The sequence below is a fragment of the Telmatherina bonti genome (assembly GCF_933228915.1).
Source record: "Telmatherina bonti genome assembly, chromosome: 19".
NCBI classification, from domain to species: Eukaryota; Metazoa; Chordata; class Actinopteri; order Atheriniformes; family Telmatherinidae; genus Telmatherina; species Telmatherina bonti.
This window is the reverse complement of record NC_136617.1, coordinates 11,470,831-11,498,742: the sequence shown is the minus strand read 5'-3', so window position 1 is coordinate 11,498,742 and position 27,912 is coordinate 11,470,831. Positions and strand designations below refer to the sequence as shown.

The window sequence follows — 27,912 nt, the reverse complement described above, 5'->3', positions numbered from 1 at the left end:
CTGAGTTTATGGAATTTAAACGTGTGAAATATAAACTATTTATCTGGGGTTAGACACAGTTCAGAAACGGATCTAAACCTAACACTTTGTTCTGGCAATCAGTTACTTACATATCACCTGCACCCGGTCCAGAGGTCAGCAAAGTTGTATCTGCTATTTGCATTTGCCAGCTGTCCCTCTGTCCGAGAACACAGAACCATCGGTAGCCATGGACTGGGTAAAGAAATCACAGAAAAACAAAAAGAAAATCATGGTGAGTATTGATATTTGCTCAGTCATATTGGCACTGCTTCTATGTTTTGGTTTTAACATTGAGTACACCTTGTGCACTATATTTGGAAGACTGTATAGTTCCGATAATTTTGTGCATTTTCTAAATTATGTCCAGAAAAGTTGGGAAGTTTCCTAAAATTACAAACTGAAATCTGAAACTAGTTCATTTGTTTTTATTTTTTAATGCGTTCACCAACAGCCATTGTATTTGAAAATGTGAATAGATGTAACTGGGATGGACATGCAACCTGTTCAGGGTGTACCCCGAGTCTCGCCTGGTAATTGCTGGGATGTGCTCCAGCCTCCCTGTGATGCTGAAATGGGCTAAGCAGAGTAGAAAATGCATGGATGGACAGATGAATGAATAAATTAAGAGCTTGATGGCAGGACAATCCTCACAAAAAAGTTAGGACAGTGGCATATTTACCATTGTGTTTTATCATGCCTAAATTTAATTTAGCTTTAATTTTTTTTCCACCTGTGGATACTACTTGCAGTAGTTTTGCAAGAGAAATCTGTTCTTTCAAGCCAAAAAGGAAAGATCCCTCTATAGCAAGGATCATCAATCCTGGTCCTCCAGGGCTGATGTCCTGAAGGTTTTCCCAAGTCTCCCAGGTGCAACACACCTGATTCAAATCAATGCGTATTCAGCAGACATAAGCAGAGCTTGTCTAAGTCTGAGACAGGAGTTTTCCAGCAGGGTCACTTGGAAAACCTGCAGGACTTAGAGGACCAGGATTGGTGATCACTGCTCTGCAGAGGTGGCAATTCCTGGTCCAGAAAGTAAAAGTCCTTACCGGCAGCTGTTCTGACCAGTCACCAAATGAGCTGAATTTAATAAGCAGATTTTATTTGCCAGGTAAACAAGCCTGTTAGTAAAAACACCTGTTCTAAATGTACAGGTAGATCCAAAAACACGGCAGGACTTTTTGGACCAGGAATTGCCACCTCTGATGCTCTGTAGGGATAGATTCCTATTGAAAATCTCCACGTTTCAGTAAACCATGATTATCCATATTGTTGGTCTAAGTTCCCTTTTCAAAATGTGCAATACATGTTGAGACTCCAGATTTGTACCACAGTTTCTACAAAGCCAAGCAGTTGAAAGCCAACCAGAATAAAGTCTGGGATCATTACTTTGACAATAGCCATGGAAGACAAAACTGACTTTTTTTTTTTTTTTTTTTTTTTTTGTAGTAAAGATTGTCAGCATTGGTAAACACCTGGAAACTCTGACTCTTAAAACCACGGTACAAGTGTGTAACCTTGAAGTGTTGATGAACTCGGATCTGACTTTCAAGTTGACTAAGAGGCTTTCTTGCAACTCAGAAATATCAACAGACTTAAAGGTTTAGTCACCCAGAAGACTTATCCATGCATTCATCTGCAGTAGACTGGATTTCTGTAAGGGTACATCTGTGGTATGCTCAAAGAATACAAACCAAGCAGAGCTCTTAGATCCAAAGACTCAGGTCAACTATTCCAGACCAGAATCCAGACTAATAATGGAGAAGCAGCATTTGGTTGTTGTGTAGCAAACAAGTGGAACAAACTACCAGTGGAGATTAAACTTTCACCTTTAAATCCAGGTTAAAATCTTGCTAGTTTTATGCTTTCTTTACACTACCTCTAAAGATATTTTACGTAAAACATTGTTAGTTGTTGTGTACAAATAAACTTGCCTTGGCTTGCTTTGATGGTGGGACCCTGCAATATCAACCTCTGCATCGGTGATACTTTCATACATTCACATGCCATGGACCCCAGTTCACCCATACTTCCACAGACACACCTGCTTTCAGGTGAGAAATTCATTACTGCCTTCCCAGGCACCATCTGCCCTGTTGCCACTGGGAGGTGGTACCACACCACCATGCTGCCTGAATCAAGTCATACTTTAAATTGATTTTTTTGGGTTTCTGTTCCTCTTGCGATTTTGGTTTCAACTTTCTGCTGTTTTGTGCAAATAAAAAAAACAGAAAATACATGTTAGAACAGAGGTGGGCAACTCTGGTCCTTGAGGGCAGCAGTCCTACATGTGTTGGGAGTTTCCCAGTTACAACATATCCTGGAACCTATCAGACTTAATTAGCAGACTTGTGCAGAGCTTTTTGTTTTTCTACTTGTAAAAATACATGCTACAAATAATAAGGGGTAAATCTTTTAGGAGAACCATATTTTCACACACTTAGGACATTTTTTTAATCTCCTGATGTTCTTGTATGATTGACAGATGGGTGTATTGGCAGCAACAATTGTGATCTTAATCCTTGGTCTTGGACTTGGCCTTGGACTGGATTTGCAAAGATGTAAAAACAAAGGTACTGTTAAATGCATGCACACACAAATATGTTTTATAAGGGTGTTTCTGCACCCTTTCATTAAGTTATTAATTCTCTTTTCATTAATGTCCCATCTAGCTCATAAATATAAAAGACTCTCATCAGTTATGAAAACAAATGACAAATAGCCTATTGTCTTCCAGTAGCTGTTCAATATCTTGCAGACAAAAAATTCCATGTCAATTTGACAATAATTTGACGATAATTTGACATCACTTATGCTTTTCTTATCCACATATGAACGGAAGGCAGTTTGTTGTATATCACAATTCAATAGGATGATTTAAAGTGCTTTACAGGGATAATAAAACATTGGAAAATAAGGAGCATCATTTGAAATTAAAACAAGAAGGCAAAGAAACAGAAACAGTTAAAAAAGAAACATGAAGATTTGAACTCAAAATAAACTTTAAATAGCTTTGAATAAAAACTGCTCAATTTGTCTATAGGAACAGACATGGAACTTTACTGGTGTGCATGCTCCCACAGGTCGCATTTTTCTTGTCTTGAAATTTGTTTACAAAACAGGCAATGCTTCATTCATTCCAGTTTCTTTTCACTGAGCCTGCTGTTGCTGCTTCTCTTGAAAATTAAACACCTCAACTAAAGGTTAAACAAACCAGCTCTGTGGGGGAATGTGTCTGAACAGGAATGGAGCTATTTCTGGCAAAAAGCATATTTACCCTGAGGGTATGAATGTTGGTGAAGCAGCTTTATTCTTTTCTTTTCATATGTTCCATCCTCATCTCTCCCCTTCTGACCCTCGCTGTCCTTCTCTTTGTCTGCTGTCACGCAAAGTGAAATACGGAGCTTTTACGGAGTAAATGATGATGGCCCAGGGCTTATTTGAGTTTTAAATGGAGATCTGAGGTAAATTCTATCCCTGTAACTGTTGAACTGCCATGTCCCTCACTGCTGGCTGGTTGACTTCTGTGTGAGATTATACCAGAGCATAATATATGCTCAAGAGATGTCAGCCAGTTTTTTTTTTCCTTTAGAAAAATTCTGAGCTAGTATATCTTCACATCCCCCTTTTTAATCTAAAAAAAATTGACCTTACAAATTTATTCCTATTCAAGTTAGAAAATAAATCCATCCATGTGCAGTGTTTTATGAATGTAGGAAATAAAGACTTAAAGATATGAGGCCCTGCAGGGTTGACAAAACAACTGAACTTGGGAAGTCCATAAAAGTCCAACTGATCATGCAAAGTGAAACAAAATTAGTGCAAAAAAACAGGCATTATGAGGTATTTATTAATAACTGGATTGTTTTGATTTTTGTTACCAAAAAAAAGCAAATTAAACCAACAGTGCTTTCGAGTCTAAAAAGGAGCAGAAAGTAGTAAAAAAAATGCACCGCCCACTTTTTAAAAACTAAATTGTCCTTACAGCTGATAATCACTTGTAAGTTTAAACTAAAAAAATAATTTGAAAGAGGGGTAAAATACATGTGCATACTCATAGACATCTGCATATGTACATGCATTATGCACAAACAGTAACACAGACAGAAAGCAACTGCATTTTAACCTCCTGTATGTAGTCATACACCATCTATATTTTTATGCTTATGTTCATATGCAAAGGAACATGTTGTAAAATTGCTTGGTGCATTCTCATGCTTCTGTAACACCAAGTATCAGACACATGAAAAGCATGCCTCAAGTGCATATTGATAGTACTGAATGCACAAGTTCTTGCAAAACAACTGTAGGTTGACCTCATCCAAACCTCATGACAGCTGGACCTGTAACAAATGTCATGTGCTCATCCATATTCTTCTTGAATAATTGCCTCAATACATTGCTGCATATGCAAATATAGCACCAATGCATACGCGCAAATGTATCCCTTAAACCTACAAACTGAAAATATTTGTATTTCTGCATACTCGTATTCAACATGTGCATGTATCACAGTTATGCACTCTGTTGCCTGATTTATTGACTCAAAGAAGGGGGAAGTGGGGGTTTAGTAACAGCAACAGAAATACATGCATTTACTCATGAACATACAAAGCTGTCAAAACATGCTGAGAAGAGAACGCTTAACACAGCATGGATGTGTTCAGACAAACCAAGTTAGCCATTAAAAACCACTTGACATGAAAGAAGCAGCAATTGCAACCGAGGTGACACATAAACAAAATGCTCATGTTGTAATGTCAGCGGATAAATAAAAGAATGATGAACCAGAAGCAGTTCTGTCAAACATTGAGATGTTCCTTTTTTCTGATGTTTTTTGGTTTTTTTTTTTTTTGGCTGTGTTCTTTTTTTTTTGTTTGTTTACCTTGCTTCCTCTAATACTGTTATCTCTGCTTTCTTCTGTGTATCTGCCACAGGCTTTGTTTTAAATGGCAACTGTGTTGATACTCAATTTCTAGCATGTGACTCAATGCCTAGAGGTAAAATGGTCCAGTAAAATGGCGCATGGGGATGGGATAAAAGATGAGGTGTGGTTTCTTAGCCTCAGGATGCCGCTGAGAAACAAAGGCTAAATAATTGTGCATACTATTTTCAGCTTGCCACCACAAGTCAAAAGCATGGAGTCCTAACATTAGAAAGTACCTAGACCATTAAATGCAGGGTTTTATGGTGTTTCCCTGCTCCAACACACTTGATTCAGTTCAAATGTTACAAACAAAAGTTATTTGACCTAAGAAATAATTGGGGGGGGGGGTCTTTTACTTGCAATGCATCACAATAAGTGTAAAATAGTGCTAAATTTATCAACCAGGGTCTGAATAAAAGTCTCAGAATTGCATTTTTTTATTTTTACAATAAAGTAGGTCTCAAATCAGATATGTTACATGAGGCGTTTAGGGGGTTTTCTCCAGGTGAGTCACACACCTGAGGATGTGATGAGATGACGGACAACATGTGAGACCAGATCAGCTGGAATGGAGTTGCTTGATGTTGTTTTTGTCTCCTGTGACTAGGTCTTAGTTCATGCTTTCACTCCCACATAAATCAGTGGAGAAACAATAAAATCTGTTGACATATGCAAGATTATTTTGGGCAGTAAGAAGTTAATGTGAAGATGTTTGTCACATAGCATTATTATTTTTTTAAATACGACACTGTGTAATATTAGATGTATATGATACGTTTATGATAAAACGTAATCTGGAAGCCATAAAAACTAAGGGAAGGCTTTGATATCCAAACGTGAAGAAAGCACTGAGGTGTGTTTGCTATAATTACAGAAGCCTTGAGGCACGTTCCTTTTTCTGCAGACATGTAAACAGACCATGTAAAGTATAAAATCTTCAGGTTTCAGGGGAAAAAAGGAAATTTCAGAACAGTAGTGTAAATATTTCTTTAAACCGGAAATATTCTGGATAACTTATTGGAGCTTAATTTAACTTATCTGTATTACTCAACAAAAAGTCACTTAAAAGTTACCATTTGCTGTGTTTTTCAGTCTTTCCTCAGACATCATGCAGGAGCAGATGCTATGAGCCGTTTGGAGATGAACCTGGCTGCAGATGTGACGCAAACTGTGTTGCTACCAACAGCTGCTGCTATGACTACCATGACATCTGCACCGTTCCGAGTGAGATTTTAGGCTGCATCTGTTTTTGTCTCGAACAAGACATCATAAGAATATCTTCTTACTCTTTAGTTTTCATTACTTTTGTACACTTATATAAAATAATACATTTTAATATTTTAATTCTTAACTCAGGTGTTTTCCTTGTGGGGATCCTCCACACCAGGGCCTTTACCTGCGTGGTTTGAAGGATTGTCGCCACGTAAGCTGGGGTGCTGCATTGCAGCCCTTCTGGTTGTGGTGTGGACCCTGGCCTGCCCAGGTTTTGGCTGCTCCTGTCGTGGTGCCCTCCATGGCAGTGGGTGGGCTTGCTCCTGGTGTGAATGGATCCCCAAAATGCCATTTTCTCACAGCAGTGTCAACCCAGATATATATTTCGAGCAACTATTTTATGGGAATTTATTGGTGTGAAAGCTTTATTTTAAAATGCATAAATAGGTTTTATTAAAGCACTTTGTGTTGCTGTTTGCATGAAGTGCTTTATAAATACCAGTTTTGACTGGTTTGAATAAATATATTCTCCTTTTGGGTCCTGAAAGTCTACCACAACCCCAGTCATCCCTCCTCCTTCAACCCTCATAATTTCCCTTCCAACCCAAATTATATTCCTTTTAAATCTGTCCTCATTTCCCTCCCACTTCAGGAGACCACCAACAAATCCAGTCAGGCAAAATGTTAAATCACAGTCTAGTCATGCAGGTTTAACTTTAATTTAACCTAGAATTGATGCTTCTCCAATCTGTATTTTCTTTCTGTTTCATTCGCAAACTTTGACCCCTTCAGCCGAGCAATGGGAATGCACAAAGCTACGCTGTGGTGAGAAACGGCTGGCGAAGAGCAATTGCCACTGCTCTGACGACTGTCTGTCTGCGGGCGACTGCTGCACAAACTACAAGCACATCTGCCACGGTGAGACAGCGGTGACCCTGAGCAGATTTTATTTCAAACCAAAACACATTGAACGAGCCATATCCTAGTCTAGTCCGTCAGACCTACTGTCCTGCGACTTCTAGATGCAACCCTTCTCCAACACATCTAAATCTACTGGCTGACTTCCCTCATCTGCATGTTTATTCAGCTATGTAGACATTAACAAGCTGCTGGGGAGAACTATTTGATGTGAATCAGGAGCAATGAAACAGCTGAAACTTGTCAGAGAGTTGCTTTTAAAGGTTAAAGTAAGAGTCCAGTCCAATCTTACATCTTCCCACCAGAGTACACAGATTTAACCATTAGATGTTTTTCTCTCTTTCTCTGAAATGGATACAAAAACTATTTTAATGCACATTATATAAAAAATAATAGTCATTATTGCTCTGTTTATTTTCTACTTTGCTCTAGGAGAGAGTGAGTGGGTGGAGGATAATTGTGAGGACCTGTCAACCCCCACATGTCCAGCAGGGTAGGTATTTGGCTTTGGGTGAAAAGTTAAGAACTTGTATGGAAAAAGAACTACATTTGCTTTCCCTTTAGCTGTACCTTTTTAAGATATATGTTTTGAGTTTGTTAGATCTCAACAAAATGGTATAAGAAATAGAAAGCTTTTCCCACCATAACCTGCAAATATTTAGTTTTTATTGCATTGTTTTGCTGTCAAATCAAAATTCATAGACATTTATTAAAATGGGATATTAAAATATTCCACACAAATCTAATCATGTGTTTTGTTTCTAGCCAGTGAAAACAACTGAATCTTATCTATGCATGTTTGTCATTAACGGTTGTTGTTTTCCCCCCTGATAGCTTTCAGAAACAGCCCCTACTCCTGGTTTCTTTGGACGGACTCAGGGCAGAGTACATGCAGACATGGAACACGCTCATGCCAGTTCTGGATAAACTCCGTAAATATCAAACCATATTTTGTCTGGTTTCTTTAATTGTTGACACCAAAGCAAGTCTAACAGAAATCAGATGTGCTAATTACGCCTAAATCTCCGATCTTTTTGGGGTTTTTTTCAAGTCAACAACCAGTCACCATGTATGTGCACACAGACATTGGATCTGACCTGTATCTTTGAAGCATCTCTCTCATTAAAGTCCTGCATTATGTTTAGTTTGCTAACTGTGCCAGCATGCAAGTTCCCAGCCCACAGGCACAGCAGAGATGTATGCACTCATACAAGGAGGGCTTAATGGCTCTAATGGTCTCCAGAGTGTAGAGTTTCAGGGCCAACTTGTTTTTGTCTTTGCAGGAAGCTGTGGAACATCGGCTACGTACATGCAGGCAGCATTTCCTAGCAAGACTTTCCCCAATCATTATACTATTGTTACGGTAAATATTTTCATCACTGCACGGAAAGTCTTCTGCTCACATGGCTCTTAGGTTCTGTACATTCCTCTGTACTGTGGATCAGGAGCCGCAACTCCTGGAACACATTTCCCAACCCAAGTCAAGTTGCCTTCTTTTCTGTAATCTTCAAATCTAACAAAAATTATGCAAATATTTGATACATTTATGCAGGTTTGTGCTGTAAAATTGTAATTTCTGGCACAATTACTGTAAATGTGTCAGATTTCAAGAGCAACATTTGTGCTGGTACATTTTTTTGTTTGTACTGCCATTGTTTCAAAGACACTAATCCAAAGTTGATCCTATATTTTGAATTCCTGATCATCTGCAGATTTATTGATCAAAGATTAGCTGGACTTCAGGGAATTCCTGAACGTATCCAAGAACATGTTGTTTGTCAGAAAAGTCGAGGGATTACCCACTGCGATGTTTACTTTCATTGACGCACAGTGAAAGTAAACACGAGAGTTCCTGGATTCCAATGGACATAAATCATGCATGCACTTTAAAGCATGACTCACCACTTAAGGAGGACTCAGTTTCATATCGCAATGATCAACACTAATTTATTCTGGAGTATCATTTTCCAAATTTACGATTCTATAAAGTGGATCATGTTTTCACTTTTTGTTTTCTCACATTCCTGTCTTTTCACTTTCTTCAGGGTCTGTATCCAGAGTCAAACGGTTTGATTGACAACCTTATGTACGATCCAGTGTTTAATGCCACTTTCAGCCTGTCCAGTCCTGAGAAAGACAACCCCGCCTGGTACCTCGGAGAACCAGTGAGTCCTGTTAGGTCACTGATTTACGAGCTTTAGAGGTCTTAAAATTGCCAGTGACGCTTGTTATGCAATTTAGCAATTTATATATAATTTGATTTTTCGTGAAATTAACTAGGAATAATTGTTTTGATAGTTTTTCAGGCACCATGTACAATAAAACCTTAAACTCAGGCCAGTCTAAGTAGAACTGCACTGCACCAGATTTTAGCTTTCAAGCTAGGTTTTAGCTGCAGTCCCTGGTGGGCTTGAGAGAAGATTATAGAAGATCAGAACGAAGAAAGAAATAAAAACAAGAGCATGAGAATGAAAAAACTATGAATTTTGCATTTTTCTTGCTGTTTAAGTCTGTGGACAGCTTGTTCATTCCTTTTTATAGCAGGGACGCCCAGAGTCGGTCCTCGAGGGACAGCGTCCTGCAAGTTTTCGATGTATCCCTTTTCCGACACACCTGGCTCAAATTAATCTGATCGAACAGCCAATGAAATTCTGCACAGTGGTTAATTCATTTGAGTCAAGTGTGTTGGAGCGGGAATACATAGAAAACCTGCAGGATTGTGGCCCTTAAGGCCTGGTGCGCAAAACCCCTGTCTTTATAGCTTTACAAGAAAAGGCTAATTGGACAAAAGCAGATATCCAGCATCAATCCGTGGTATGAAAAAAATGAAAGGCAATATGTGTGGGGTGGGGAAGGAGGAAGATTTACCTGAACTTTTGAGGAAAAATGCTGTAATTCTTCAATAATGAACAGCTGTGCTGTTTGTTTGCAGATTTGGCATACAGCCAGATACCATGGTCTGAAGTCTGGAACCTTCTTTTGGCCGGGATCAGATGTAAATATTAGTGGAAGCTTTCCCAACATCTACAAACCTTATGATGGGTAAGACTGGCAGCTGTGGAAATGTTCTGTTCTACTGAATGATATGTATTTCTGTGTGTGCGTTGAGTTTATGTGTATATGTAAAGACATTTTAGGTGTATTGTAGTTTAATATAGTCGGTGAGGATTTTAATGCCAACTGGCTGCATGGTTTTCAGATATACACAGATGTAGTGCTGCAAGTTAAATCACTGTGTTATCACTCCGTTATGGACGTAACCATAGCAACATGTTAATTGAACGAATTCAAATCAGCTAGCTAATCATAGGTGAATAAGAGAAACGTGCCGTAGCTTGACAACAGTTGTTCAGCATAAAACTGCAGAGGCCAAAATAATAATATTTCCTATACTTTAAGCATATTTAGCAAGTTTTCTCAAGAGAAGTAGACATTAGTAAGAAATTTTTACTGTGTGGGACCATGATACAAGCAGATTAAACAGAAAGGACGTGCATTATATGGTTTTAATGCATGATGCAGAGTCTAGAACACCAAACCACCATGTTTAATCTTTACAATGCTAAGTGTCAGTGTGTATTGCCAGAATGTTCTAATTTTGTTGTACATTCTTGTGTAATAACAAAGTATCATATGTTGTAATGTAGTAACAGTGGATCTGAGAGAAGCATTCATAAAATGGTCAAAATATGGTCAAAATAAGCAAATGTGTGCTTTGTCAGTTGATGAGGCTAACACATTGGACTTCTGAGGTGTAAGACAGATGTTCTGTTTTTTTTGTTTTTTTTGTTTTTTTTACAGATTATAAGATAGGGCAGCACTTCTGATGCTCTTTCCTTATTTATGTTGTGCAATATGAGAAATGGGGCATGTTTTTTAATAGTTTTTTGTTCAATTACAGCCATTTATGTTGTATTTATGATGAATGTTTGACATCAATGACTGATCTTCTGTGGAGAAGAAAGTAGACACCTGGACACCTGGAAAATATAAGAGCCTTCTTCAAACTCCCCTGAAAGAATTTAAATAAAAGGGTTTCTAACAATAATTGCAGGGACCTTTTTTCTTTTTTAAATTAGACACACCTAAACAATTTAATGAGAGGCTGTCAAGGTGTCAGTGCTTTAACATCTTTATTTTGTATGGCATATGAGTGGGTGCCAAAATGGGTTTTCCCCAAATCAGCTGGGAAATCTGGGAAATAAAGAAGAAAAACACAACACAGAGAAGACAGGAGGAACACCTGTACATCTCCATACAAGTATTAGGATAATCTGAGTAACTCAGACTTGCCATTCTGGCACATTTCAAACACCCTTATACAGAAACTGGTTCACTAAAAGTTAAAGACATCAAAACACAAGCTGAGTGGTTTCTCAGTGAGAAGTGCCCATACCTATGTAGAGGCAATGTAAAGGGTTCATACACATCAAGGACAAAGAACATTTCTTTAATAAGAGTAATTTAGGCATTGTAGAAAGAGAAGATGGATGATGTGAAATGTCAAGAAAGTATGTTAAATTGGAAAAAGCACATTTCTGTAGAGGAGGCCTCAGGTCAGCTTACCAGCACTTACAATAAAGCCTTGACTTTCCTTCCAGTAAACTTACATAACTCACAGTGAACATTTTGAGCAAAACAGTTTTAGTCACGCAGGTAAACAATTTACAGGTGATGGTGACTTTTTTTAGGGCCCAACTTTTCCAGTAAAAATTGGTTGAGGAACTCAAATATATGCCAGCTGGGGCTATTTTTCTTTTTTGCTATATTTTTATTCAATTTGTTTTATTTTTCTATACATTTATAAATAGCGGTGGCCACCAAAAGACATCTGGATAAGACCTGCCTGAAAAAAGTCCTCAATCTGATGAAGACGTAGTGCACAGTTTCGCTTACCACTACAGTCCTGGAATACACACCACATAGTTTTGCCATGTTTTTTGTCCCTCTACCTGCAATATTTTCATACACTGACAAAGAGATTTTAGATTGTTGCACAAAGCAGGCAATAAAACTTTCAGTGTCTAAGCTGGGAGTGGCTGGCAGTGAAACAGACTCTTGCAGGACTGCAGATCTCAAGGACCATAGTAGCCCAGCCATGGTCTAAGATGACAACATGGCTCCAGCTGATGAAATACAACTTCAAAACAAACGGCAAAACATCTTTATCAAAGAACTGAGACAATAGACCAGTTGTTATGTGATTAAGTCTGTTGTGTGATCATGACAAAAATAAAGTTAAGCTCTGCAGCAGTGTAGATGTTGGATAGTCGTTGAATAGGCAGCTGTCTCACCAAACCGCAAACAAAATTTCAACCAGCTTTAATCTCTTGAAACTTTGTTTTGTCTGGCATGCATCATTTCTTGTCTTCTGAACAACAGTTTTTTTTTGTTTTTTTTTGGTAATCCATTGCTTTAGAGTCTTGTGTGCTGTGATATCACAGTTTTGTAGTTCAACAAATGAAGGTAGTTGTCAGAAGGCACTTGCTTAAAGGTATACAGTTGTCTAGTCTGCATCTTGCTGTGTATAGTGTGTGTACCTACAAGGGAGCATAACACTTTTCACTGCTTGGTTCTGTGAGGAAGATCTGTCTGCCCTCCATATTGTTAAAAATATCCTCCCTCTGCTCAAATTCATGGAAAACATTAACGCCATCAAACACCACATCATGAAAATAGTCATATTAACACATTTATACATGACAGCCTGTGTCATAGCTGTAAGATAACCCCTTATATCATCTGTACAAGTACACGTGTACATACTGATCAAAAGTAGTGCATTGTGACGGCCCTGTTGTGTGCTGTGTGTTTATGATCATATGAATTTTGACCGTCCACGCTACAATTTGTTTGGTTTTAATAAAATATTTTGCTTTCATGACCTTTCAACTGACTTTTGAGCATTTTTTTTTTTTTGTGTGTGTGTAATTTTTTTGTTGGCAGAATTCGTGAGCGAAATTTCGGGCCTTTTTGTTTTGCTTCTAACTGGCACTTTCTTGTTCAGCCTTGTTGTAGTGATGGTGTACTACTTTCAATGGGTTTCATCCTGTTTGTTAAGTTACATTTGTGCCTTTAATTCTGGTAGTATTGTTGTTCGTCTTAGTTGAGTTTGAAGTTTTTTCCTTTTGCTTGGATTTGGACAAATTGTAGTAATTATAAATTCTTATCGCTTGACGCATTTTGTCTATTTTTTTCAGTCAGAATATGTTTTGGTTTTTTTTTTTTTAGTTATAGCTTTAAAAGTGACAATATGTATTTTATTGTTGTGGGTTTTGCCTTCTGAATACAAATAGTTGTAAGTTTAGTGTAAAAAAAAAAACAGTGCAGGCTCACAGAAATTTTCATTGGACTAGAAAATAAATTAATTCCATGAATTGCGCATGCATGCACCCAAAGTCTCCAATTCAATTGCACCAAGATGGCTGATGAAGACAATAATCGACTCCGAACAAAATCAGCTGATCCTGAACAGTCAGTGTATTTTGAGTATTTTGTTCTGATCATACTCCTGATCTTGAACCAACATAAAGAGTTGCTTAATCATGCATTGTTATTAAACGACCCATGAAAACTGATACAGATACATGAATATATCATTTTGCATCTATGTAGGAGTGTTTATGTTTAGAAAAACTTTTGCTTGTGTGTTGTAAAAGCACCATAATGTAAGAAATTCATGCTAGTTTCAGAGAAAAAAAACCTGTACACTCACACTTACTGCTTATATGAAGTCCTATAGTTCTGTTAGGTAAATAAAATAAAACAAAATGGCTCACCTTTTGCAGAACTACTTTCTCCATCTGTCTCTGTTCTGACTGTCTCATTACTGGTCTTTTTAAAAATGTGTATATGATATAAACTGGAATTTGTAATTAAGGATTAAAGGTTTTTTTTTTTTTTGTAATTCATGCACAAATCAAGCCCAGCTTTGACAGCATAAGTACTTTTAATCACTTTTTCTTGTACGCTGATATTATCTGTGACCATCAGTTTGATTGCTTTGATATGGCCCATACGAATGACCAACTTCTACACACATGCATACCTATACAAAATTGGTGAGAGTTCCTCTGCTATTATGAGAGCTGAGGTGACGCACATGTGTTCTTTTGTGTCTGCCTTTTTGCAAGACACAACAGAAACCACAAGGCAGGATTATTCCGAACCTTTGTGGGAAAACAAAGCATTTTCAGTGATCTCAGAGGACAATGGGCGCTACGTGCTTTGCTGTGATTGCTCTGATCTCTGTATGTTACAAACAAAGATGGATGCAACTTATCTTGGAGATTTGACAGCTAAAAACATCTGGATGCAGTTTCACATGAGTCACTGACTCTCGAGTTCATCTTAGCAAAGTTCAGATATTTGACTGGTTATTCTAAATACCATGTTATCACCACGACAACAAGACAGATTTTTCCAAAATGTGTTCTGAGGGTGAACACATTTCTGGATTATCTTATTTAGTTGTTTAAATGTTAAATGCAAGAAGACAAAATGGCTTAAATGTTTGTAAAGACTTTTTTGCAATGGTTAAGACGTTATCTATTTTTCTAGGAAAGTACCATTTGAAGAAAGAGTATTCACTGTGCTGAAGTGGCTGCAACTTCCAGAAAGAGAGAGGTTGGTCCTCTTTTTTGATTAGATTATCTTCATCAGGTTGTCATCTTAAATGTTAAAATCGTGGATTTTTTTTTCCTTTGTTAGTTAATTGTTTTCATGTAATTAAATCTTTCTTTTTCAGACCAGATTTCTTCACGTTGTATCTGGAGGAACCTGATAAATCCGGACACAGCTTTGGTCCTGTAAGCGGCGGGGTAAGGCTACCTGATAAGAATTTTATGAAGATTATTATTTTTTGATATTGTATTTTAATTTAAACTAAAATTCAAACAAAGAAAAGTGAACACAACACACAAAAAACAATGACAATTTTTAACAGTATAGATCATTTTCATCATCATTTTCATCACATTTTTTGGGTATAATACCCCCTTAATGATAGCATTTGGCAATCTTATGGAAGCCTTTTAAGGCTGTCCTTTTAAATAAAGTAAACCAAATGCACACATTTGTTGTTTTTCTCCCCTGAGTTCTTGCTCCAAATTATTAACCAAATCTTCAGGTTTATTCTCAATACCTTCTACCCATTATTTACAAGGTGAGTACTAAAAACACATGGCTGCATTGGCTCTTCACAGGTAACACAGTACAGCATTTACAGTTCTGTTCACATGGATAAAAAGATGTTTGCCTGATTAGTTTGTTAAGTTTGCTGGAGTGGAACAAAGATGAGGTAGTGTCGATCGGATTTTTGGAAAAATCTGTTTAAATAATTCCACACATAATGCTGAACATCTGTTTGGTGAATTTCACTGTTCATCATATTGGCGTCTTTTCTTTTTTTTTTTTCTTTTTTTTTTCCTAACAAAACTAGTCACCTTGGAAAAATCTCTAACATAAGTAATTCCACAGTAATAATTAGCTCATGTTAACCACTGGTGTTCCACTGTTAAAAATCTAGGGTAAGAACTGCTGATAGATTTTTATTGCACTGGAGTCCCTCAAAATCAGATTTTCTAAACTTGGGGGGAGTTAAACATTTGTTGCAGGTGAAACCTTTTATAAAATGCATTAGAATAAAAATTAGAATAAAATTAGTTAGAACTCAAAATACTATGCAAAATTTGTGATAAAGTTAAAATTTTCATAACTGCAGTTAATGGGCCTTCAGTTTTTTCCTTTGAGGTGGAGTACTCCATTGCCACCAAACTAGTTGGTTTTTATGAGTTGTAGCAAAGGGCCTGATGTGGCGTGTGTGTCTGTGTGTGTTTAAGTAAATACAGACAAATGCTCATCCCATTAACAAATTAGTCAATGGGAAAGAATGAGCTGAAAGCAAAGTTTACATGTGTGTTTACATAAATGGATAAATACAATTAATTAGGAATTCAAACACTCAGTGAGGGTCTAAATGATTTGTTGTTACAATTTTATCAATCAACCTAGAGCCCAAAGAGCAGACACATGGGACAAGATGAACAGGATGAAGCTCTTATCCATCCATTAACGGGAACATTTGTATATGTAGAGCACTTGGCAGGTTGAACTTTCAGGCAGAATAGAAGACTGAAAAAATTAAAGAGAAAATGTCTGAATTTGCGAGGGCCATGAAGGATGAGCGTTGGGGTCATTACTCAAAAAATCCATTAGTTGTTAGTTTTTCAAATTGTAATGAAATTATTAGTTAATGCAATCTGAAAAGTAACATTACTACTTGTTACTTTACTTTCCTGTTAGTTTACCATGGACCAAGGTTCAGACATGTAATGTCTGCAGGAGGAAATGTGCCCCGCTGTAAGATCCACATGAAGGATGAAGGAAGAGATGAGATCATGCTGTGCTGATACACGTTACTAAAACTCTGTTAGCTACAATTTCCATAAGGCAGAAGTGTCCTGCTGCTGATCAGCACCTCCTCAACTACATCTCATGTAAATTCAATGTTTTTTGGCTTTGTTTTTGTCTTATCCCAGCATTTAAACAAGCAGATGGATGCTGTGTTCTGCTGGGCAAGTTTACTTTGCCAAGGGGAGCATTATAGATATAATGCAGTTTAGATAGACCTCGTAGAGAGAAAAAGAAAGAATGAGAGAGAGAGAGCGAAGAACCTACATACATATGCATATACATAAGCACACATACACACACCTGCCTATATATACACATATACATACACCTCTACACAAATACACATTGGAGTCATGTTCCCCCTGCAGGAGGACAAAGCTGTCAACTGTCAGGAGAACCAGACTTTAACAAGTTAAATCACAAACATAGAAAGAAAACTAGCAGCTGTTCGTAAATAAACCTGCAGACGACTCAGTGACTGTGTCACATGCAGAACATACAGAGTGGAACGTGTTCAGAGAAGAGTGATTATGTCAATGTGACCCCGCCCACACAAAGGCAAGAGGAAGGGCAGGAGAACCCCAAGACCCAGACTGCCGGAAGTCACCGCCCAGCACAGAACCCAACTGCCCCCCTCCAGAGCCAGCCATGCATCCACCCAAGAGGTGGCAGAGTGGGGGGGGGAGGGGGGGGGGGGCAGCCAGAGTCCCCCACAGCCAGGGTGAACAGGCCCCAGCAGCTCCGGACAGGCAAAGCTCGGCACCAGCCGCCCAGGGCAGACAGAGCCTGGGCCCCACAGCCCCGAAAGCCCAAAGGCAACCCCCCACCTCCCACAGGCAGAGGGCCCAGCCCACAGCAACGGACCGCCACCAAGCGGCAGCCAGGCCTAACCCCGGCACACCAGTTGTGCTCCCCGGGGACCAAGATCCTCCCTCCCCTCCAACCACGCATGCACACACACACACACACACACACACACACACTACTTAAATTTGATGTGTTAACAGCCAACATACTGATCTGGTACATTTGCAATGACTGAATTTCTTTCTTTTTTTGAGTGGAAATAAACCTGCCAGATACATCTCTACCAATTGGTTTGTGTTTGTAAAACCCAAACCATTAGTAATAACACTGCTTTTTCCAATTTTGGTTGTTTCACTGTTGCGTTAACTTTTATCCCTATCATTTGCAACAAAAAAAAAGACTTTTTGTTTGTGTGACTTCAAAGGGTTAAAATAGATGACTGCACTTAAACCAGTGTTCCTCAAGACTCCCCGCCCATGTTTTAGACATGTTCCTCCTCCAAAGTGCCTTAGTCACATTACTGAATTTTAAGTTCTTCACAGGCTGTTAATGAGCTCTTTATTTTATTCAGGTGTATTAAGGTCGGGTTGCCTACAAAACATGCAGAGCAGGGGGTCCTGAGGAAGAGAATAGAGAAACACTGACCTAAACTAAACAAAACTGCATCCATTTTGGAAATATGCCACACCTGAAAGGCCTCATGTAGATTAGCATCATACTTCGCTACTGTAAAAGATGCTTACAAATATATAACAGACATTTACAGCCCTGGGAAAATTACCAGGGTAATATAAAACCAGTTAAATCTTTCTGAAACTGAAATCTGGAGGTAATCTGTTTTTACAACCTGACACAGCAAGCAAAACAAGCAGTTCCGCCAGAAGCCATGTAATTATAAACATCAGTTGTTTAGTAATAAATTAAAGTACATGGAGCCACCTACAGCTGAAAATGAAGACAGGGGCTGTTGACAAAATGATGAAAATTAAACTTACTGTTGACAAATAAATCAGTGATCATTTTGTAAGATTTAAACTGAACGTATGATGCAAAACAAGTGAAATCTGATCAGCCTCAGTGGTGGCTGTGAACCCAATTTGTATCATGAGTAAGAAAGAAAATGTTTATGAGGGGCTTTATTTTTAAGGAGCTGTTAACTGCACACACAAGAGCCTGTAAATAATAAAGCAGAGAAACAAAAGTAAAATTAAACAAAGTTCTAAACCAGGGGTCTCCAACTCCAGCCCTTGTGAACTATCATCCTGCAGATTTTAGTGTTTCCCCACTGACACCCCTGACCCAAATCAATGGCTTATCAACAGGCATGAGCGGAATAAGATTATAAGTTGTTGGAGAAACTTTCCATCTGAATGAAGTGTTTTGCAGGGAAACACTAAAACCTGCAGGATGGTTGCTCAAGAGGACCAGACTTAGAGACCCCTGTCCATCAAGTAAATGGAAAAGCTGATCGCTAAGTAAATGGCAAAACAACGGCAACATGAAAAATAGGATCTGACTGAATATTGATTATCTGTTATAGTATTTGATAGTTTAGAGCCAATGCATCATTTGTAGCTTCATGGCTTTGCTTCCATTTGTATTTAATGGCAGCTTTTCAGCTATGCTTTTCTCCTTATTCTGCTTTGCCCTTATCCATTAGTTCATGCCAAATATGAACCCCAGCATCAAGTTTATACAGTTGGGAATATTTGGTAAACTACTTCAACTAAATCAATACATCGCAATATAATCCTACGAGTTGTTGCTATGTGGAGTAAAAGGAACTCTTTAAGGTCAAATTGTATTAGGTGAAGGACTAGTAGTCTACTGTCAGTTAAAAGTTCTACAGAACTGCTTTTTTTTTTGTTGAAAATTTTAACTTTACTGGAAAGGTAGTTTGTGTTGTTGATTTGGACCTTAAATGACTTATATATGACTATATAAAACATAAAAATACTTTGGGCTAATTTAAGCAGATTCCACTTTTAATCCAGCACAATAAAATAAAATAAAAATGGAACCACTGGTGTCCTGCAAGTTGCCATTCTGAATACTAAGTCAAAGACTTATCACAGTATGGTTTGATCAATACAGCCTAACCTTTAAAAACTCCAAACTCTTAGCTGTATTTTGTCCACCTGTTTATTTTTCTTTAATGTAAAGATGCCTGTAATACCTCAGCCCTGCTTTGTATGATGTACAGATTTATTATTCATCACAGCTTTGTCAGATTATTAGTGCTAAAGCTATGTAACATGATTTTATGCTCAAATTGACCTATATTCCTACAATCCCAACTCCAACTCAGTTGGTTTCTGGTGCCACCCTTCATCAAAACCATTTTGGCTTCATTCCAGTCACAGAATGCCATTATTTCTGTTTTTTTGTTTTTTTTTTTTATAACTTCCTGAGCACTTGTTTATCTTTGGCTGCTCATGATTAAATATTACTGCCATTTAAAATAATCTAATCTGTCTAATTAGTATAAAGATTAACAAGACGTGGCTTCATAATCATTTCTGTCAAAATAGAGATTTCTTAGCAACATCATGATAGCAATTTAGTTTTTACTAATAGAAATGTGATAAATGAGTTACAAAAAAAAATTGTGCTATTACATAACAGCAAGCGTGAATGCTATGTGTAATTACTGATGTATAATGCAAAAAAAGCTGAAGATGTCAATGAAGTTGGTGAAAAAGCCTATTAATTTTCAAGTAGTGAAAACGAAGATGAATTTGTCATGAATTAGCGAGAGGCATGATATTATTGTTTTAAGGTGATGTAGTTGCAATTTAAGGGAGCACTTTTAATTTTTTGAACTGCTTATAGAGCATTGGTGCATCTTATTGAAATTGTGGTGTAGAATTGTAATTTAATTAAGATATTCTTTTTGGTGTGTAGAAAGCACAGCATAATCTTATTATCACTACCATTGTACAGCAAATAAACCACCTTATACATAAAGCATCTATGTATGTGTCTTCTTCTGACAGAGGACACTGCAGTAGTCCATTCAAGCAGCTAGCAGATGTGCAATTTTCTATTCAATCTGATAAAGTAGGAAATAAATGGTAAGAATGGAAAAAAAATGAAGTGATAAAAAAAATGCAGAGGAATGCTTTCTTAAAGATTAATGAGAGGAGGTGGGATGTTGTATTGAGCAGAAATATTTGGTAAATGTCACTTGTGAAATTTGAACCCATGATTTCCAAAGCCATATTCCTGTCCCATTAACACTCGGCCACCTCCAATTACATCAATATATGAATGGGAAAAAAATAAAACTCTTCCATTGGAAGGAGGACAGAGGCAGATCTGTTGATTAACTGAAAAGCACCATAGACGGAAGAGCATGCAGTTTGCAAACTAAGAATTTCTTGAGGACTGGCAGCAGCCATGTCACAACAGTTGTAGGATAGATCGACGATCAAGGTTTAAATGCTCTCCTCTGGCCCACAGTCTTATTTCACCTCCAGGCCACTAACATTCAGATATAAAATTTCCATAGAATATGTGATTTTTGAAAAATTGTCTTTATTTTTTACCTTGGTTTAGAACTATGTGGATTTGTCTTACTTATGCAGTTTTTTCAGACTTTGCTCAACGGAGCAAAGCTGAAGGCAATAAAGTAAACAAAGACACTTGTAGTACTCTGTATGGCCTTTTTTTAAAATGACTTTCAAAAAGTCTTAGCTGACACCAACTATGTTGATAGTATTAAACAGACGCTGCTTGTTGAAGAACACAGCTGGGAGCAATCATGTAACAGTGTGAATGGAAGCAGCTTCAATCAGTGAAGTTCCACCATTAATTTATGTAAAACTTGTTGGTTTCAAAGCAGCACAGATCAGAGCTAGATGTAGGAGCATCTCTATTTGTACATGGCTGTTGTGAGACCCTGCCACAGAGGTACAGACTGAAAGTAGTCAGTCTCAAATGGCTGCAATGTACAGGACATTGGAAACTGGTGCAAACAGCAAGAGAATTCGCAAGGCATGCTGGGAAGTTCCAACCACCAATGCCTAACAGGCTACTACTGAGCTAACTTGATGTAACAGGGTTATAACCCTGTAACAGGGAAAGCAGCTTCAATTAAAAAAAAAAAAAAAAAGACATCCCTCCATGAATTTATGAGAAAATTGCTGGTTTCAAACCAGCACAGACAAAATATATAGGGACTTCTCCATGTGTACATGGCTGTTATGAGACACTTCCACAAAGGTACAGACAGAAGGTTGTCAGTAATAATAGGGCTGCCATGTACCGGACACTGAAAACTGGTTCAGCTGAGCTGATTTTTTTTTTTTCAGTGTCCAATCCACATTTGTTTTGAAGACTTGTCATCCAATCACAAGTTATTTTTAGAAAATGCTAAATATCTCAAAAACTACAGAAGTTTGCCATAACAACTCATAGCATAATTCTTCTGAATGTAATAAAGAGAATATTTAAATGGCTGAAGTGGCACAAACGATGTGCAGCAAGAGAAAAATGGGAAAACTAATTACATTTTGCAGCGGAACAGCTTGAATGGCGTATAAGTGCCCTGAAACTTTGTGTAACTACTTTAGAGTAAAATATTTATCACAATTTGCCCAACAGAGTTACATACTACTGTTCCTGAGAAATTTTTGAATATATCAGCAGTGGTGCTCGGGGCGCCAGTAGCCTAAAGGATAAATGGGGGTTAAAACTCAATGTAACAATGTTTTTCGGTGAACAAAAGTTGTATCAGAGCACAAGTATACTTGGGTTTTAATAAACAGTTTTAAATCCCAGGTGAAAGGGGTTTGTAGCAGAGTCATCCAGTATCTTAAATTTTTGCTTTTTAATGCACACTATGATTATGCCACATTAACTGTAATGAGTTACCCTGAGGATCCGTAATACAGCCACACACAGGGAGTTCTGGACAAATGACCAGTTTATTGGTGGAGGAGTATGAACAGAAGATCAGTCCAGGGGAGTGGTCTGCAGAAGAAACCAGGCAACAGCTGGGAGGTAAACAGGATGGCAAAATACTCGTCCAGGCAACGACAAGGCTCAGAGATCCAAAGACAGGCAGGGTCGGTAACCAAAAGATCCGAAAAGTTGCGGTGTCCGTCGAGGGCAAGGCAAGGAGGGTAATCCAGGGGCATAAAGCAGAAGGTCGGCAACTGAGGATCAATCCGTAGAACGCTGGAACAAAACTAGACATAGGTCTGATTATTATCTGGCAGAAAAGGAGGGATTGGAGGGAGCTTAAGTAGGCAGTGAGAGAAAAGGAAACCAGGTGAACTGAATGAGGTAGCAGAGGCAATTAGGAAGCCAGCAGGTGGATCGAGTAACCAATGATGAGCGCCAGGAGATCAGGGTGGCAAAAACATGACAATTAAGTGCTGTTAAACAACTTTGTCTGAGGCACTTTGTGGCTCATATGCAAACTTGATCATGGTCTCTCATCTCCTTCACTTAGCTAGTTTCTAAAAATGTTAAGAGATGCAAGACAAGACTGCATAATTCCCCTGTTTTCAGTCAGGTTTTTTTTTTTTTTTTTTTTTTTGGGGGGTTTTTTTTGTGAGAGCGGCAACATCTTTATTTCTTTTATTTATAGTGGTCACTAAAATGGACACTTGTTCACAAGCTTTTTTTTATATATTCACAAAAGAGGATGGTATTTATTTATTGAGTCAATTTTGTGGTGAGTTATCCAATACATAAATAAATAATTGAACATAAATGCATACATTGTAACTACGCAAGTTTGCATTTGTGATGAATAGGAAAACAAAATTATACTGCTATATTTTACATATTACATATATTTACATATTTTACAACATATAAAGATGATTATATATTTTACAAATATTTTATAGAATACATTAAGATAAATAATAAATCATTCGAAAAAGCACCAATAAAAAAAATTAACATTGCATATGTCTGTAGAGATAAATATTGTATTTAAAAAAAAAAAAAACATGAAAGGGCTAAAGACTTCACCATTAATATTTGTCATAATTTATGTCCTTTGTTCTGAACTTGTCTCCATTTTCAATCCAAATATCCAGTTAGTCTTAACAGTTGGTGTTTTTAGCATTGCTGTTCATGTTTTGATTCTCCGCTGCGTTACGTTAGTAATATTTAAAATATATTTTTTACTGTTATTGTTTTATATGTAGCATTTTATCATGGTGCTCGTTTAAAAAAAAAAAAAAAAAAAAAAAAAAAAAAAGAGCCATCTGGCAAACAGATGCATCCTGTTTTGAAGTGAAATCCCCTCTTTTATAGCAGAAAAAGTTTCAGGGAAATGTTTTTTAATTATTTAAGACATTCAGTGGGACTGGGGTGGGAGGGTGTTTCCCAATAACAGCCACTATGTTTTGTTCTACATGACCCAGCAAAAGAAACAGGGAAAGGTTTTACTGGCCTTGACTGTGAAGTTTTCATTTCCTCTTACTGTGATGATTCCTCGCAGTAACCTTTATGTAATCCAGTGAAAAAGGGACCAGTGTGATGACATGTCTGCATTATTTATTTTCAGTTTATTTTGTCTCTTTTTCTTCATCTTATTACTGTCTGAATAAACCCATGTGGGTTGTGTCCTTGAATCACAGACATGAAAATAAACTACTTCATTCATTCAGTAATGTTGCTCTTGGGATGAAGTTCTTTTTGATGAATTTTTTTTTTTTTTTTTTTTTTTAATTAAAGAGCTTTTAAAAAGTTTCCATCTGATGAATTCTTGTTTCACTTGTATTTTCCAGATCATTTCGTCAATCCAAGGTGTGGATAAGATCATGGGACAGCTCATGAACGGCATCAAGCAGATTGGTTTACATCGCTGTCTGAACATCATTATTTTAGCTGATCACGGTAATTCTCAACATCCACTACAATGGAGTTTTGCCCCTTCTGTAATTATTTCAGTAGCTACAGAATGAAAATGACTTCTTTTGTCTGTCATGTAACTTTTTTTCTAGAAAGGAAACAACTCTTTACAGTCAGTCTGTGTTTATATGGCAGGCATCAATATTGCCTATGTTCTCCACACTCTATTGCCTCCTTGTGAACAGATTCATGCAGAAATATCTGCCATCCAAGAGCAGTTGCATGCAAGCCAAAAGGTGTTTTCAGTTGGCAGTGTGCATGATTCACAAGTTTTAACAGAGTTAAGAGCACTGATTTTCCCAAGGAGTGTCATAAATACTCCTCTGTGGGCAGAAAAGGCCTGATAACAGGTATCAACTGAACATATTATGAGAATGTAATTTCAACCATAACCAAATATCAAAAACCTTTATATTAACAATGGCTTTAAATGTTCCTTTTGGGAAATATAATGTGTGCTGGACCCATGTATAACATGAGAATTGAAGTGGTGGGGGGTCCTGCTCCTTTAAAAAATAACTCTGCAGACCTTTTGTTGCGTAATGCGAAAGAATAAAACGGTTAAATAATAATGGTTAAATTCTGTTAACAGGTATGGAAGAAATAAGCTGCAAAAGAAAGGAGGTGATGCAGGAACTGGTGGGAGATACCAGCAATTACTTCGTCACTGAGGGGCCATTTGGACGCATCCGAGCCAAAAACAAAGACACAGTGTGTGAGTAAACCTACACACAACTGACTTTGAAGCCAAACAAAGCAGACTAAGAATCCTAATGATGGTTATCACCCTTTTTGGCATTTCTGAAACATTACAAGGATCATGTTGTGTTTTGCAAATCGAAACTGATGATCTGTTCACCTTTGAACACCAGTTTAGCTGGTGATGGCATCATAAGGTCCTAAAAATATCCTAATCTTTTAATCAGAAGGATGAAACATGTTCGTTTTAATGGGTGTGAAACAATAACCTGTTTTTTAAGTCATGTTCAGTTATAACCATGCAAAAAAAGTGTTAACATGTCTGATATGCCCTAATAGTTTAGATTTTAATAAATTATCTGTTCTTTTTCCTTCTCAATAGTGGACCCGGCTGAACTTGTTGCTAAAATGACAGTGAGTATTAATGTTCTCGCCAAGTTTTCCACCATGAAGAAGTTTTTTTTTAGGTCATTTTCATCTGACAAATAACATCCATTTTAGTTAAATTAAGTTTTGAAATCTCACACTGAACCCAGGGTCATTTTGATGTTACTTGGTTCATGTAAAGCATTTTAATTCTTAGAAATATGCACAATAAATGTAAACGAAAAATAGAATTAATGTATGTGTTTTTGGTGATTTAAGTGTAAGAAGCCAGACCAAAAGATCAAACCATACCTGAAGGCTAACCTACCAAAGCGCCTCCACTTTGCCAACAGTCGTCGTATTGAAGATGTCAATGTCCTCGTGGAACCTAAATGGCTGTTTGAGAGGTATTCATAAAATTAATTAATGAAATGTACACAATTAGAAGAAGGAATACTTATCAAAGTCCCATCCCTTCTCCACTGGTTTCTAATACTTCAGAATTTAACTTCCTGTACAGGATTTTAACTTGCACCTGCAGTTTCTCTGGATCAGGGTTTTGGATCTCTCCTCCATGCATGTTAAAAGATTGCAGACAAATGCACTCAAAGCCATAATAAGTTACTGAATGTTTTATCATTTTGATTTATTTACCTCAGGGGTTACCAACTCCAGTCCTCAAGGGCTACCATCCTGCAGGTTTTAGTGTCTCCCTGGTACAACACACCTGACCCAAATGAAAAGGTTCTTCAACAACTTGTTGTCATCTTTGTCACCTGCCTGTAACGAGCCATTGATTTGGGTCAGATGTGTTGAAGCGGGGAAACACTAAAACCTGCAGGATGGTAGTCCTTGAGGACTGGAGTTGGTAACCCCAATACACAGTATATACTGTGGGTTATGTTCGGTTACTGTGTCAGGACTACTTTTGGTCTTTCCTTGGTTAACTCATTTTCCCAGCTTCTGTAAGCCCCTGCTTTGTGTTTCATTTATTGTTTTTGTTTGTTTTACTTTACAATACGTTTTTCATGACTGGTTGCCACTTACCAGGATTATGTTAAGTATAAAAATATAGTTCTTTCACAGACTTGTCATCCATGCCAACTTCTTTTCTTTATTTTTGTTTACCCAGTTGTTGGATATTCAGAATGTGTTTTGAATTTCTTGTCTATTATTTCTAACTGAAACCAAAAATATGTAGAAGTCATAACCTTTCTCTTAATCAGAGCTTTCCAACTTTCCAACAGATCTCCCGGATCTCTCACATTCTGCGACGGTGGGAATCACGGCTATGATAATGATGCAGAAAGTATGCATGTGAGTGTGTTGGACTCCTGCAGTGTTCTGCTCAGTCACACAGTATTGGTCACCACAAGAATGTTGGTATCATTTCATCTTTTCTTGCAGGCCATGTTTCTCAGTTACGGCCCCAAGTTTAACTACAAAACTTCGATTGAACCGTTTTCTAACACTGAGCTGTACAATCTAATATGTGGTAAGTCATTCAAAAAATTACACCAAACTGCTGTGCATCTTTTTTCTCCTTCCACTATCAGATCCAATCAGTATGGAAACGTAGAGTTGAAAGAGAAAACGCACAAAAAATCCTCGTTATAACAGAATATATTGTAAAAAAAAGTTAAACGTACCACTTTCTAATATAATAATTTTCAATATAATTGTGCATATCTGGTTAAACAATAATTTCTGAAAGAAACTAAATGTATCTCGTTTTAAGTTATATAGTAAAAATATGAAACTTGTCACTTTAAAATGTTTATTTTTAAAAAGTACGTGTGACGTAAAAAAAACATGAAATGTATTTCATTATGGCACACTTTGTTTATACATGAACCATATTGCATTTCCATATTTATACAACATGTGTATCCCATTATAACGTAATGGTTTATTGTTAAAAACATTACACATATACCATGATGTGATAGGCTTGTTATAAAATTGTGAAATGAATCAAAGTTTCATTTTATTAAAAATATGGAACATTACATGCATTTTGATTTTTTTTTGCAAACTTAATATTGGTAAAATTTTAACTAACTACATTTGCAGTTTGTAGGTGTTTCTATTAAACAGTACTTGGGTCATAATTACAGCTTGTGAAAAGTAGCCACATACCATTATTTTTGGGCTTTCTTCCTACTGCGGAGGCTTTACACAGCTTTTTGAATTTCCCCTCCCTTATTTCCCTGTGTAATTCATTGTAAAACGCTACATTATTCCTTCCTACGCTATCTTTACCAGAAATAAACTGGTCACATGACCCTTCATGGCACATTCGGGGAAATATAAATACGAAAAAAGTGTTTCCATTACACTTTTGATATCCTTTTATAATAAAATGTCTGAAAAACCAACACATGAGAGCATTTGAGAATTTTTTTAAGTTTAGGTGTTTCAATTACCAGTTTTCCATTGCGAAACTTTGGTTTTGCGCAGTTCAAGGTGCGCAAAAAGGTGACGGCCTCTCCCTGAGCCATCACCTTATCGTGGTGGAGGGGTTTGTGCGTCCCGAAGATCCTAGCAGCTATGTTGTCGGGGGCTTTATGCCCCTGGTAGGGTCACCCATGGCAAACAGGTATCTAGGGGAGGGACCAGACCAAGCACGGCTCATAGACCCCTATGATGACGACCAACCTGGGCATGAATGT

General features: G+C 37.4%; 1 protein-coding gene across 1 annotated transcript in view; it reads left to right on the top strand.

The window, feature by feature from the left end:
- Positions 1–208: 208 nt before the first annotated feature.
- Positions 209–27,912, top strand: part of LOC306769827 (ectonucleotide pyrophosphatase/phosphodiesterase family member 3) — a gene marked incomplete at both ends in the record, with an annotated part of 41,243 nt that continues 13,539 nt past the window's right edge. Inside the window, 16 exons of the mRNA XM_079258560.1 lie at positions 209–253; positions 2,507–2,594; positions 6,953–7,078; positions 7,511–7,571; positions 7,913–8,010; positions 8,362–8,441; positions 9,124–9,243; positions 10,011–10,120; positions 14,639–14,704; positions 14,826–14,898; positions 24,052–24,160; positions 24,768–24,890; positions 25,257–25,288; positions 25,520–25,647; positions 26,488–26,557; positions 26,648–26,735. Of these exons, the coding sequence (XP_079114686.1) occupies positions 209–253; positions 2,507–2,594; positions 6,953–7,078; positions 7,511–7,571; positions 7,913–8,010; positions 8,362–8,441; positions 9,124–9,243; positions 10,011–10,120; positions 14,639–14,704; positions 14,826–14,898; positions 24,052–24,160; positions 24,768–24,890; positions 25,257–25,288; positions 25,520–25,647; positions 26,488–26,557; positions 26,648–26,735 (1,417 nt within the window). The remainder of the gene's footprint in view (positions 254–2,506; positions 2,595–6,952; positions 7,079–7,510; positions 7,572–7,912; positions 8,011–8,361; positions 8,442–9,123; positions 9,244–10,010; positions 10,121–14,638; positions 14,705–14,825; positions 14,899–24,051; positions 24,161–24,767; positions 24,891–25,256; positions 25,289–25,519; positions 25,648–26,487; positions 26,558–26,647; positions 26,736–27,912) is intronic.